We start from the raw sequence: 13,811 nt of genomic DNA on the forward strand, positions 1-13,811 counted from the left end.
GTATGTTTGGGATTGGAAGGGACCTCAAAAGCTCATCTAGTCCAATCCTCCCACTGGAGCAGGAACACCCAGATGAGGTTACACAGGAAGGTGTCCAGGCGGGTTGGAATGTCTGCACAGAAGGAGACTCCACAACCCCCCTGGGCAGCCTGGGCCAGGATCTGCCACCCTCACTGAGAAGAAGTTTCTTCTCAAATTGATCTCATTACCCCTTGTCCTATCACTGGTTGCCACCGAGAAGAGCCTGGCTCCATCCTCCTGACACTCATCCTTTATATATTTATAAACTTTAATAAGGTCACCCCTCAGTCTCCTCTTCTCCAAACTAGAGACCCAGCTCCCTCAGCCTTTCCTCACACGGGAGATGCTCCACTACCTTAATCATCTTTGTTGCCCTGCGCTGGACCCTCTCCAGCAGTTCCCTGCCCTTCTGGAACTGAGGGGCCACAACTGGACACAATATTCCAGATGGGGTCTCACCAGGGCGGAGTAGAGGGGAAGGAGGACCTCCTTTAGTTACTCTTCCTTCACAGTGATGATGTTTGGATGGCTGCAGTTAATCACAGGGCTCAGGAGCTTACAGGACTAATTGTCCCATTGAGCAAATAACCAGGAGCTGGTTCCCATCCTGCCGCAGTGTTCCATCGAGGACTTCCTGGCTTTGCCCTGCCAGGTCTCATAACATTGAATCACCCTCTGGAGATATTTATCTCTGCCCACTGCCAGGAGAGACCTGGAATTGAAGTCAAGGCCATGAGTTCATCTAATAAGTGACGCTGGGATGAATCTGGACCTACGGCACCTGATTTACTCTGTATGTTGGAGGAGGAGCAAGTTGAGTCCTGGCTGGAGCTGATGGTGGTCAGGGATCCTACAGATGCATCTGGAGCCCAGCGATGCTGAGATCTCTACTGTGCTGTGGCTGCTCCACCATGGAGCCCTTTGTACAGCCAACCCCACTTGGTGGCCACAAAGGATGTGCTCTGGGCAGCAAGGCAGGTGATGGGACCTCCATGAGATGCTCAGCCCAAGGGAGGAGACATGTCTTCCATCCCCTAGAAATGCTTCTTACGCCAGGATGATTCTGCTTGTAGTGATTTCAAAGTGTTTGAAACACTGGCCTGGACAAAAAATCTGAGATGGAAAACCTCTCAAAGCCAAATGTTCCCTTTCCAAAATATACTGGTCAAAAATATCACCAGAATTCAATAATTACAGAACTTAGCAGAAATTCATATTCTGTCTATTTAAGGTGTGGCATGGCACACAGCTGACAGGTCACAGCACTGCAACACCACCTGAAAAGTTATGATAATTGCTCTATTTTTGCAGCTAATCAACAGCATCTGGTTCACAGTGAAAGATCAAAGTGTTTCCTTGGATCAAAGTGTCCTGTCCTTGTCATGATATCAAAGTCAGATTTATTGCTCCATGCAGGCACAACCGTGTTTGTTTACCAGAGCAGATAAAAGGTACAAATGGCTCACAACTCTTCTGAAACCAGGACAGCGCTGTCAATAGAGTAATTTCAATATTGCACTGCGCCACAATCTAACACATCAGTTGCAGTGTGTAGTGCTGGAATTATAAACCAGCGTCATGTGAAGAGAGTATCGAATGCTGCAGCTAAGCCAACGTTACAAAACAGAGCTCAAAGCCATACTCATATCAAACCAGGAGATAGGAACTTGAATCTTCTGCCTCACCATCAATTGCTGTCACCTCTGAGTTGTTGATAAGGGATGTGTTGCCTTCCTCTGCTGCTCTTCTCTCCACATCTGTGCCTTTTGTTTAAGGTCCAGCCTCAAAGACAAGCTGGGCAATTAAACCATCTTCTCTGTGCAGGTGCTGAGCTGCTCAGCAGCATCAGGCTTCATCAGCATGAACTCCAGCAGCCGCAGCAAACAGAGGGCAGAGATCAGGCAGGGATCGGGCAGGGATCAGGCAGGGATGGGGCAGGGATCGGGCAGGGATGAGGCAGGGATCGGGCAGGGATGGGGCAGGGATCAGGCAGGGATCGGGCAGGGATGGGGCAGGGATCAGGCAGGGATCGGGCAGGGATCGGGCAGGGATGGGGCAGGGATCAGGCAGGGATCGGGCAGGGATGGGGCAGGGATCGGGCAGGGATCGGGCAGGGATGGGGCAGGGATCGGGCAGGGATGGGGCAGGGATCGGGCAGGGATCGGGCAGGGATCGGGCAGGGGTGGTGGCATCTCGGGGCAGCGGTCAGGCACTTTGTGTCTGGCAGTGCGCTTGAATAAATCTGCAGCAGACCAGCTTCTTGCATATTTATTTCCCGTGGGAAGACATGCAAAGAGAATTGCTGTGTAATGGGGATTTTCCCAGGCACGGGTCATGCCAGGTCTGAAGGCAATCCTGCAAGTTCACCTTTCAGCAGGCATTTCCATCTCTTCCAATTTCCAGCAGGCCCAAACTGGACCTTCTGTGGAACAGGGCACATACCCTGTGCTGGCTCCATGCAGTGAGAGTACAGAGTGCAGGACCTCGGTCTTGGCCAAGGCGACAGTGCTTTGTGAGCAAAATCACATCCCTCCTCAAACATGTTAATGTCTGACTGTGTTTTTGACCATCCACAGACTTAGGACCTGAGAACTGCCATCTGAGAGGATAAAACTGAAACTCAGCATTGCATCTGCCTTCCCTTTGGACCACCCAACCTGCTTCTCTGATGGGTCTTGTCCAGTGCCCTCAGGCTCCTCTGGCCCAGCTCCCTGTGGCCAGCACAGCCCTGAGCCCTCCGCTTCCTCTGACAGAGCACAGATTCATCCTGCTACAGATGAATGATACCCTAAAATGCATCCTCTGCTGTTGCGTGCTTGTGACCCAGGACAGCCCATCAGCTGGGACTGATACTCTCTACAATTACCTGATAGGAACCCTCAAGATCATGGAGTCCAACTGTTGCCCCACCCCTGGCACTGCCCCATGTCCTGAGAACCTCATGTCCGTCTGTCCGACCCTCCAGGGATGGTGACTCCAGCACTGCCCTGGGCAGCCTGTTCCAATGGCCCACAGCCCTTTGGGGAAGAAATTGTTCCCAAGATCCAACCTAAACTGACCTCAGGATTTGAGATTTGGCCTCCCCAGCACCCAGCACAGTGACGGTCACTGCCCTGGGCCTGCTGGCCACACCAGTGCTGGTACAAGCTTTGTAGGACAAACTCCTGTTCTCCAGGTTGAACCCCCCAGGTCCCTCAGTCGCTCCCATCACACTTGTGCTCCAGCCCCTTCCCCAGCTCCATTCCCTTCTCTCAACTTGCTCCAGCACCTCAAGGGCTTTCTAGGCTTATCCCAACTCCTCTTAGGTCTCAGCATCTCAGTGCTCCATGCACCAAAAAGAATGGATTACACCTGGGACTTCAACTGAAACCTGGGCATGAGAGCACATGCAAAAACAATGATTCAGCCATCACCGGGAAGCTTATTTTCCTTCCACTAAGTGCCAATAAAATGCTGCTTCCAGACAGCAGCTAAAGCCTCTTTCTTGCCATCCCAGAGCATTGTTGCCTGCTTTGTCAGCGGGACTTGTCTGATGGACATGGGTCATTGCGTAGATGCTAAACTGTGCTTGTGGTGTATTAAAGACTTCATTGATGATTTAACACATCTGTGGAATCAGCATAAACCATGGCTGACTTTAACCAATTAAAAGCAATTGATACTTATGAATTAACTGCTATAGGCAGTGATTCACAGCGCTAAGATTTTAAATGAAACTTGAAGTTTTATAAGGCGTTTAAAAATCATCATAAAAAACTTGCAAACGTCAGGTGCTTTCACGAACAATTGGACCTGCCCTGCAGAGGAGTGTGCTGAGGAAGAACATCACAGCAACACGACAGCTTGGGACTCTGAAGATGAGAACTCCAGGTCTGCAAGGTGTTTCGAAATTCAACGGTTACATCCTTTTTCTCTCTTTTAAAACACAGCCTGTTGTTAGATCTTCAAAGTATCAGAAGCTGTATTGCTTCATTTTTCCACAGCCTGGGCAGTGGGGACTCTGTGCCAGCCAGGATCTGCTGTTGTCACGGACCTGGTGTGTGTGTCCTGCTGGTGCTGGCACCCCCTCTCCAGCCCCAGAGGACTCAAATCTCCTGTGTCCTGCCCCTGTAGGGGCCACCTCAGATTTAGTGTTGTGCCCAATGGGGGGAAGCAGCACTCCAAGAGCTTCAAGATGGGGATGAGGACAACCTTCATCATGTATCACAACTGCGAGCAAGAGGTTCCACATCCCCATCTGGAGAGACGCACTTGGCCCTGGCAGCATTTCAGCACCAAGAGCTGCCTCTCCATTGTCCCACAGGTCCTCGTGGACCACTCACTGCAGCTACATCATGGACCATGAAGCTGATAGCACGGGCACATGCATGACCCTGGCTTCTTGGGACACAGCTTGGCCAGGGGGCATCCAGACAGCAATCGCAGAATCTCCTGTGCTGTCCAGAGCATGCCTGGCCGACGTGACCTGAACAAAGACATCAGCAGGCTGCTTCTGTTTGCAGCTGTATGGCAAGACCAGGCTCTACAATATTTGTATTTGAGCCTGGCTTTGCCTCTGCTCATGGTCCTGGGTCTTGACTGGGCAAAGAGCATTAGAGTGTCTTACAGTCATCTCTGGTTTAACACAACCACAGCTCAGAACATCAGCTCAGTATTTTATCAGCACCTTCTTGGTAACAAATGCATCCTCTTCTGCACCCATTCCATGGCGTGGGGATGGTGGTACCCTGGGGAGGCCCCTGGCATGGGGCTATATCAACAGGCCATGAGGTGCACATACTCGTGAGAGATGGGCACAGGTCTGCTGGGGTCTGGGCTTGTGCAGGAGTGTTGGGACACTCATTTGGAGCACAGGAGGGGGACGCTTTGTACCCCAGGTCGGCAGCAGCCTGCCATGTCCGAGCACGGCAGCAGCCCGCTCGCAGCGCAAAGCCACGGACACGGGTGGGAGAGGGCGCAGGGGAGGGTCGGTGGCAGGGCTGGGCGCTGACTCAGCTCTCCGGCAGGGCTGTGCCACCGAGCACGGGGCGCAGGAGGGAGGTGCCGGGCAGGGAGGGAGCGCGCGGGTTTCGGCCCCGGCGCAGGGAGCCGGGCTGGCGGGGGGCCAGCGCGCTGCCGGGACAGGCACCGCTGTGGGAAGCAGGGAGTGTCCCCAAACCCGCACCCTGGGCGCTGCCAGCCCCGCGGGGACGGGCAGAGCGGCTGCAGCACCCCTGCGCGGCACCGGCCCTTGTCTGCCAGAACGGTTTTGAGGGTGGATCTTTGCAGCCCGGGAGAAGGGGATATTGTTTTCCAAGCCCAGAGCCATGCATTGGGCAGGGTGGAAATGTCACTTGACGGACCTTCGCTCAGCCACCCTCCAAGGGTTTCATGTCCCAGCACTACCACCCTCCTCAGCTCTCCCCTTTTGTCCCAATAAGGGATCACATTCATCCTTCCACACCTCATTTTTGAGGAGGCAGGTGATGGGGGCTGGTTGCCCTCCATTTGCTGCCTCACTTAAGCTGAGGTTTCCCAGAGCCTTTCTCCCCAAAACCTGATGGCAGTAGTTGAAGTCAGCAAAACAAGTTGTCTTGCCAAGGGACAAGAATCCCTTGAAGATCCACCATCCTGTGTATCCGTCCCCCTCACCACTGCGCTGGGAAATGCCTCGTGGATGCTGCTGAACAACAGCAAGGGACATCTTGCCCCAGGTCACCCCAGTCTGGTGTTTTCTGCTGGCTGACAGTGCAGATCCAGGCACTGTGAACACTTGGGATTATACAGCTGATGTGCCCCCATGGGCATTGCATCTGGGAGTGTGCTGCAGAGGTGCCAACAGCTGGATGAGAGAGATCTGCACCCCTGAAAGGACAGATGAATGGTCTCTCCACACTGACTCATCTCTGCCTGCTGTCAGAAACATGCAGAGGCAAATGCAGCTGATCCGGACCCTTTGGGAAGAGGAAAGAGTAGGGATTAAAGTGGTTTGGGAATAGGGTTTGCAGATAATCCATGGACCAAGGGGCTTGGAAGCTGTGCCCCATCCATGCTGTCCCACCGGAGGCACAGAGACGAGTGAGGGGGTTCTGATGTAGCAAAGCAGGAGATAAAGTGGCCATAAGTAGGCTTGCCCCAAATTGCAGTAGGAGAAGCAGGTCAGATAACCGAGGTCTGTTATAAAACCTCCCGAGGACTTCAGGTGTGAGATGCTGCGAGGCAAGGGGACGTGTTACTCAGGAGGTCCTGGGTGGTCGATGCATCCTCGTGCAGCCCAGGGAGCGGGTGTGCAGCTGCACTCACTCAGCCGAGCTCTGCTGGGACTGTCCTGGGGCTGTTCCCTCTGGGCTCGTTTGGGATGGAGACAACACCCACACCCCCTCACCATTCTCTTTATTTACAGACACAACATCAGCTGGGGGTGTGGAGATGAGGAACGGACCTTGCGAAGCATCTGCCCCCCAGACCACACGGTGCCTGCAGCAGGGTCTTTGCAGGCTCTGTGCAGCGGGAGGCAGGTGCTGGCTCCACGACGTGGTGAAGCCAGCTGGGCAACTGAAAGGCAATACATGGAGCCTCCTTTGCCTTCCGAGTCATCTATTTCCACCGGCCGCCAACCATGGTCTTGCCGCGGGCACCCTTTGCCCTGGAAGGGAAGCAGAAAAGCACAGGCAAAAAGTTATTAGTGACTGTGAAAGGAGGGGGAAGATGGGTGCCATCGGAGGAGAATCAACCCTGCAAAGAGGACCAAGCCATCTCTGGTTGGTGGTCACTGCCCTGTGAGGAAAAAGGTCTTTAGTGGTCCCAGGTAAGAGCCCGGGACCTGAGTCAGTCTGTGTGTTTTGGGACTGTACAGGAACAAGCTCATGCATTTTGCAGGTGTTTCTAAGGAGCCCAAATTCCCTTCCCATGTTCCTCCCTCCCAAGGATCTTTCAGAGAAGAAATGACGGAGCTGAATCTTGGCTGTGGATGGATGAGGGCAGCCGCAGGACCCTTCTCCGGGAACCAGAACCTGTGAGGCTGTTTCCAGCACCCACCACATCGCTCTCCTCAACCAACACCAGGGGAACGGGCACCACTCCGGGCATGGGTGAGCAGAGAGGAGGCGGCTCACGTGGACAGTGAAGGGCATTTCTGGCACATTACCCCAGGAGCCACCAGCCCATCTCTGGGTGCCCATCCCCAGCCTTTCTGCTGGCGCCACATCAGCCCCAGTGCCCATGCAGCACACACACGGTGGGGGACACGGCACTCAGGAAATGCCTGTACTCACCCTTTGCTGCAGGAACAGGCCGTGTTGGGGCAGAAGAGAAAAGAGATTTGGTGTAAGTGGGGGGAGATGCTGCCGAATGTCACACAGGACAGGCTGAGCACCTCTTGTGCGAGATGGCAGGGTGGGATGGGGATGCAAGAGCAGCGTGGTGTTCTCAGGGATAAGGGTTAAACACCCATCTCCACCCTCCTATGAAGGGTCTCCCAGTCCTGTGCCAGGGACACAGGCACAGGGGCAGGGTCCCCTGTCCTTGCAGGGCTGCATAGCTGCCACCACCCATGGGAGTTCTCCTCCCGCACAAGCTGGGATCACCAGCACTTTGTCTGAGATGCTGGGCAGAGCCCCCAGGGCTGGGAGCGGCTGAGGGGTGGCAGGACCCCATGGGACACAAGGTTCCCTGTGCAGAGGTGGGGTCATCCTGGGGTCCATCCCCAGCCGGGGTCTCTGGGGCAGGGGGAAGCTGATGGAGGTGGGAGGCAATGAGGGGTCTGTCAATGGAGGCAAAGCAGCACAGACTAAGGTCCCTGGGCCAGAGCTGCAGGTCCATGAACACTGGGCACCAGTGGGACCAGGGGCAGGAATGGAAAGGACAGGAGGTGGCTCTGCAAGGGTGCAGGAGAGTCAGGAGATACCCAGGGAGGGAGCTGGGGCCTGGGGAGCAGGGAGCTGGAAGGGCAGGAGGTGTCGAGGAAGGATGCTCAGCTTGACCAGACACTTACACTTTCTGGTGGTCACTGACACGGTTTCGGAGGACGTTGATCTGCAAGAGAAACATGGATGGATGGTGAGGCCTGGCAGGATGCTCCACGCAGGGGCAAGGGTTGGGGTGAAGGTGCATCACTGATCTCTGTTCCCTTGGGTTCTCATGTGGGGTTTAACACAGGGCTGTGATGAACAGGGCAGCAGGAAGCCTGTTGTGGCACAAAGCAAATGTCCCCAGGAGCTGGGAGGTCACAGGGCAACCACAAGGACCCTTTCAGCAGCTGCCACATCCTGCAGCATTTCACAGCTGTGGGCTCACACAGGACAACTGGCAAGCACTAGGAGGGTTGGTTTGATCCAGGCTTATCTCCAAAAGGGAGGCAGATGTGGCTTTGCGGTGCAGAGCCTCACGGGTGTCTGTCACCCCATGCACAAGGGGATCCTTTTCTGATGCAGCCAGTTTTCCTGCAACAGCATCACCAGCCGGACAACACACCTCGTGTCCAACGTGGGAGCAGAAGGAGCAGCCGGGCACATGGAGGGCGAGCAAACCCACAGGAGGACCTCCTGGCTCACCTCGTATTTCTGCCGCTTGAACTTTTCCTGCAGGTCAAATTTCTCAGCCTCTAGGTCGCGGATGGTTTGCCAGAGCTCCTTGGCCTTTTCCCTGTGGGAAGAGCTGGCTGGTGTCAGTGCCGAAAATGGATGGGGCTCACAGGGAGGTCACTGCAGGGGACAGGGCAGTGATGCCACCCGCTGCCCCAGGATGGGTCTCTGCAGGCTCTGTGCACACCCAGGGGTGCGTTGGCCAGTCCCAGGTGGGGACGGAACACATGGGTGGGAAGTTGGGATACATGAGACATGCATGTCCCATGCATGTGAGCATGGCTCCCTCTGATGGCCAGCAGCAGCCTGGCAGCGGTGGCCCAGCAGAGCCACCGAGCCCATGTTCCCGGTGGCGTGTCACAGCCCATCTCCCAGCTGTGCCACCACCTCTTGTCCAGGTTGCAAGCCCCACAAAGCCATCGCCGGCCCAGGGTCCTGTCCCAGGAGGTGGGACCCAAAGCAGAGCCCCTGTCCTGGACATCCCTCCCGCAGCCCGTGCTCACCTCAGCTTGTCTTCGCTGAGATGGTCAATGTTCAGGGGCTTCCGCCGTTCGCTGAGGATCTTCTTCTTCTTTTCCCGCTCCGTTTGCCTCTTCCCACCCTTTTTCTCTGACTGAGGAAACCATCAGTCTGTCAGAGGGAAGGAAATCTGCCCAGCTTTTGCTCTGCCCCTGTCCTTAGCTCTGCCCCCAACACCCTCTGCTTTTGGGAGTCCAGAAGCACATGAGGTCCTCAAAGAAATTTTGGAAATAGTGGACAAGACACCCCTCACACCCCATCCCTGTCCCAGAGCCAGGGATGAGGCCAGCATGTGGCCTCACTTTGGTCCTCTGACCTCTGCTGTGACCCAGCTCTGGTGGCCTTTCTTCTGCTGCTTGTAGCAACCACAGTCTACCAGCAGAGAACGTGCATGGTGCTGTGGGGCCAGCCCATGGTCAAGCCCTTCCCAGGAGCACCAGTGGCTTCATTGCAACCATCTGAGGTGGGATCACACCTTTTGCATGTAACCTCCAAAATGCAGCATGTTGGACAAAGCTTTCTTCTTCCGTGCTTCTTCCTCAGCCCTCTTCCGTGCCTCCTCTTCCTCTTTGCGAGCTCTTTCTTCCTGCCAGGATCAGGAGTGGGTCAGGAGTGGATGGATGGAGACCTCATGGACTGTCTTGCATGCAACACACAGCTCGTGCACCTGTGTGCTTGTGCTCCCCAAGACCACCCCAAGCCCCCCAGCCCCGGAGGGACACTCACGGCCATGCGGGCTTGGCGCTCCTTCTCCCTCTCGCTGCGAATCCGCTGCTGCTCTGCCCTCTCTGCTCGCCGCTGCTCCTGCAGGAGGAAAGGACGTTGGCTTGGACACCCCAGTCTGCACCCTCCCTGTCCCTAGGGACACATCCCTGACCCCAAAAGCCCTAAGAGCCCCAAGAGCACATCTGCTGCTCCCACATCTCCCAGGAGAGCACATGGACCAGAGCCTGCAGAGGAAAGTGTGTGTCCATCAGTCAGCCAGACTAGTGGCTTCCCATCATGATGGTACAAAACCTGGATCAAATCTCAGTCTCTGACTTGCAGGGACATGGGATGTCTCAGGTCTTGTGGTTGGGACTGTGAGGAAAGGATGGTGTTTGCCCACAGGGATGGTAATAAGGGTGGCAGGGGGGGCTCTGCAGACATACAATCCTGTCCTTGAGGGAGATGAGCTCCTCTTCCTCCTTCTTCCTGCTCTCAAAGTGGGCTTCGATGAGGGCCTGCAGTTCATTCAGGTCCTTCTCCATGCGCTTGCGGTGGATGTCCTGCACCAGACAGAAACAGCACTGATGGCTGTGCTCCCACCCACGAGTGAAGCCCTCCAGGAGCTGCAGAGATCCTGGACACCGTGTGGAGGAGCGATGTGAGGGGATCACCTGGTGGGGGTTGACCCTGAGTGCACTACTCACATCAAAATCCAGTCTCTCGCCATCTGGGATTTTGGGAGGCACCAGGTTTGGCATGAAGACCCTGCAATGGAAGGTGAGCAGGAGGATGGTGAGCCTGCAGCAGACCCCTGGGACAGGCCGGTGCTTTTCATCCATGCATTGATCTGCCCAGCCCTCCCCTCTGAGCCTCGGAGCCCCCGGGGATGCAGACTGGGTACATTTTGAGGACAAGGAAGTGTAATTGTTGGAGGTTGCCAGCTGGACAGGCTCAGAGGAAGACCTCTGGTATTCCCAGGAAACACTCCAAGGTGCCCAGATGGCTGGAATAACTCTGCAAGCTGAAGGCAACCTTGGCCACGACCCTTTGCCAGGCACCCTGGGGCTGGCAGGTACCCCCTGCTCACCCAAAAGAGGACAGAGGAACAGTGTGCTCCAGTGTGACCTGGCACAGGGAGCTGGAAACCATCCTCATCCTCTGTGGGCTTGAGGGAGGGCAGGAGGTGCTCAGTAGGGGCACATAAAGACACAAAGGGATGAGGAGATCACAGCTGAGGGCAGATCTGCCTCCTGGCATGGAGCAATCCGGTGTTCCATGAGGACCTGCAGCCTCCTGGCAATGGTTCGCAGCCCCTTTTCTTCAGGCGGGTGCTCCTGTCCCGGGGATGCTGGCACTCATGCAGTGCCTGCCCCACGCTAGCCATGGCCAGGAGCAGGTTGGAGAGGTGAGACCCTGGCTGTGCCATGGACCATGTACCCCAGGCAGGGGTGCACGCAGGTTTTTACCAGCTGCAGGGCCACAGGACGGCTGGGCCTCCTCCAAGGAGCACACAAATGCTTCAAGACTTCATTCTTAGGATCCTCTTCATATTCTATGTTTATCTGTCTGTTTCTCTCCTTTTTTCTATCCATACCCAGGTCCTCACCCTGCTTTCATGCTTTTGAGGCCCCCTGTCCCATGCCCTTTGTGCATCGTGGTGCTAAGCCCACCACACGAAGCCTCTGCCCTGGTGCAGCTTCTAGTTCAGACCTTGCACCAGAGAAAATGCACCAACACTTACTTGGGCTTTGGCTTCGATTCACCTGCGGGTCCCCAGGAGCAGGAGAGAAAGACAACGTTAGTGTCACAGAGGCGTTTGCATTCACACCTTGACCCAAACCCCACAACACTAAGCTGAGCTCAGCACAGACTGCTCTGGGGATCACCCTCCAGCAAACAGCCAGCCAGTGGGGTGTCCATCTGTGTGACAAAACCCAAGACTCATCTTCATGCTCCTGGTTGAGCAGATAGGTGTTTGGTACCTCCTTACACAGGTGAAAGGATAGTCCCTCCCACCCCAGAGAAGAACGAGGATGGATACTTCACCTTCCCCAGGCTCCTTCTCTCCATCCCCCTCTCCACCTGTGGAAAACATGATGCTTTGGCTCCCAAAGGCCAGTCCTGCCATGCCCCCTGCCCAGCCAGGCTGTTCCCCTCTGCTTGTGCTTGTCCCCACCACAGCTCCATCCCCCCAGGATCAACCAGGAGAGATCGGGTCCCTCACGGACATCCCTCACCCACAGACAGACCAGGAGAGCCCCAGATTCTCTCCAGGAGGAACCCAGACAAGCTTTGCAATAGCTCGGGCTGGGAAAGCAGTAATACTACCCTCTCCATCTGTATTTTGGGTGATCTTCTTACCTAGACAGCACAAAGCCATCCCTCCTGCAGACCACCTGCTGCCCCAACCCTGGTGGAGGATGGGCCAGGGCAGCTTTGGCCCATTTAGCACATATTTTCTCTCTTCAGCAGCCAGTGAATTCAAGACTGAAAACCCCAGTGGGACCAGTGCCTTGGGAGACTGGGATCAAGACTGAAATGGCAAAAACCTGTCCCTCCTCCATTCCCGCTTTACCTTCTTCTGGTGCTTTCGTTTCATCTTCTTGTTCTGTTTCAAAAGCAATGGGCAGAATATGAGCATCGATGGGTGAAGGCAGCCACATCCCCCAGCACAGAGGGGTCCCAGGACCCTGACTCGGGGATCTGAGCTGGCCCCACCAGCCGTGACAGCACAGGGACATGCATCGGACAACCCCATCGGCACCACAGAGGTCTCATGAAGCCCAGTGCTCTTCGGATGGTGAGACACAACGAAGCATGACCTCAGCTCTGCAAATTCCCCCTCTAAGGCTACAGGAACCTCTTGGTGGAACACACTTAACTCGTTTTTGGCATTATTTCAAAGTGCTGGACACAAACTGATCAGCAACCAGCAGAAAAAAACCCACATTATCCTCATGCTTGCAGGGCCAAAGCACTCGGTAGATCAAGAAAGGGCAGCTCAGCTTTGACATCCTCCTTACTGGAAACCACAGATCCAGGAGCGAGCTGCCCATCTGTATCACTGGCCCATTGTCACAGATCATGCTGGGACATGCCAGACCCTGCCAGGACCCCACTGAAACAGAGCATGGCTCCATTCAAGCCATGAGAGCCCGCTGCCAAAGCCACCACACACCTTCTGCCTTGGTTTCTTCGGTTTCCTCCTCCGCCTCCTCTGCTTGTTCTTCCTGGCCTGTGGAATAACGTGCAGCATGAGTCCAACAGCCCCCGCTCTCTCTGCTCCCTGTGGACCGCGGTACCAGGACAACGGTGGCACGGAACCAGGCGAGAGACCCGTGGAGACACAGCCACAGGAGAAAGAACCAGGGCTCAGAAAGCAAAGGGCTTCGCTCTAACCTTCACCCAAGATCTCTGTGCTTGGGCAGGGGAAAAACTAAAATCAAAGGATTTATAGCACCCTCTTGGTTTGTCCCTCATTCCCTCTCCTGCTATCCATAGTCTCAGAGCCCTGGATGGGGGAGTGATTTCTATTGCTCTCCTCTAACCAGCAAAGAACAAGCCTGGCTGGCATTAGAGAACATGCCTTCAGCACCTTCATGATCTCATTTATGACACTGTTGGAGCATTTTTCCACTGGAGGGAGCAGTATCCCCACAAGAGTCCTCCATTGGAGTCAGAGTCTGGGGCCCACAGGTCCTGGGAAGACTTGTGGTCCCACAGCAAGAGAAAAGGAAAGAAAGAGAAGATAGCAAACCACATTTGGTCGATAGATGTAAGAGAGAAGCCACAGACACAGGAGCAGATAGATACACACAGCACAGCAGGGTGGGAACGGGGGAGTGCAAGAAGCAAGAGAGATAAGTGGAAGAATGAAAGAAAACCATTTCCCAACTAGGGAGAGGCAAAAGACACACCGATCCACAACAATTCACAGCAGCAGTGGAGAGATGAAATAAAGAAAGGTACAATAACTACCGTCTTCTTCCTCTATCCATTCTT

At 55.0% G+C, this 13,811-nt stretch overlaps 1 protein-coding gene across 2 annotated transcripts; it reads right to left on the bottom strand.

Annotated features, from left to right (window-relative positions):
- Positions 1 to 6,384: 6,384 nt before the first annotated feature.
- Positions 6,385 to 13,019, bottom strand: TNNT2 (troponin T2, cardiac type). Of its 2 annotated transcripts, none has more exons than XM_082068939.1 (12): positions 12,988 to 13,019; positions 12,385 to 12,417; positions 11,856 to 11,891; positions 11,551 to 11,572; positions 10,514 to 10,574; positions 10,253 to 10,369; positions 9,828 to 9,905; positions 9,577 to 9,687; positions 9,086 to 9,195; positions 8,553 to 8,643; positions 7,994 to 8,034; positions 6,385 to 6,646 (listed from the first exon to the last, which is right to left on the bottom strand). In XM_082068939.1, exons 5-12 carry the CDS (start codon positions 10,565 to 10,567, stop codon positions 6,598 to 6,600), a joined length of 651 nt encoding a protein of 216 aa, XP_081925065.1. In that variant the 5' UTR covers positions 10,568 to 10,574; positions 11,551 to 11,572; positions 11,856 to 11,891; positions 12,385 to 12,417; positions 12,988 to 13,019; the 3' UTR covers positions 6,385 to 6,597. The 2 variants fall into 2 exon arrangements, with proteins under 2 accessions (XP_081925065.1, XP_081925066.1); XM_082068940.1 differs by having other exon boundaries at positions 6,575 to 6,646; positions 7,988 to 8,034.
- Between the last annotated feature and the right edge of the window lie 792 nt (positions 13,020 to 13,811).

Source organism: Streptopelia decaocto (assembly GCF_964273445.1).
Source record: "Streptopelia decaocto genome assembly, chromosome: 19".
NCBI classification, from domain to species: domain Eukaryota; kingdom Metazoa; phylum Chordata; class Aves; order Columbiformes; family Columbidae; genus Streptopelia; species Streptopelia decaocto.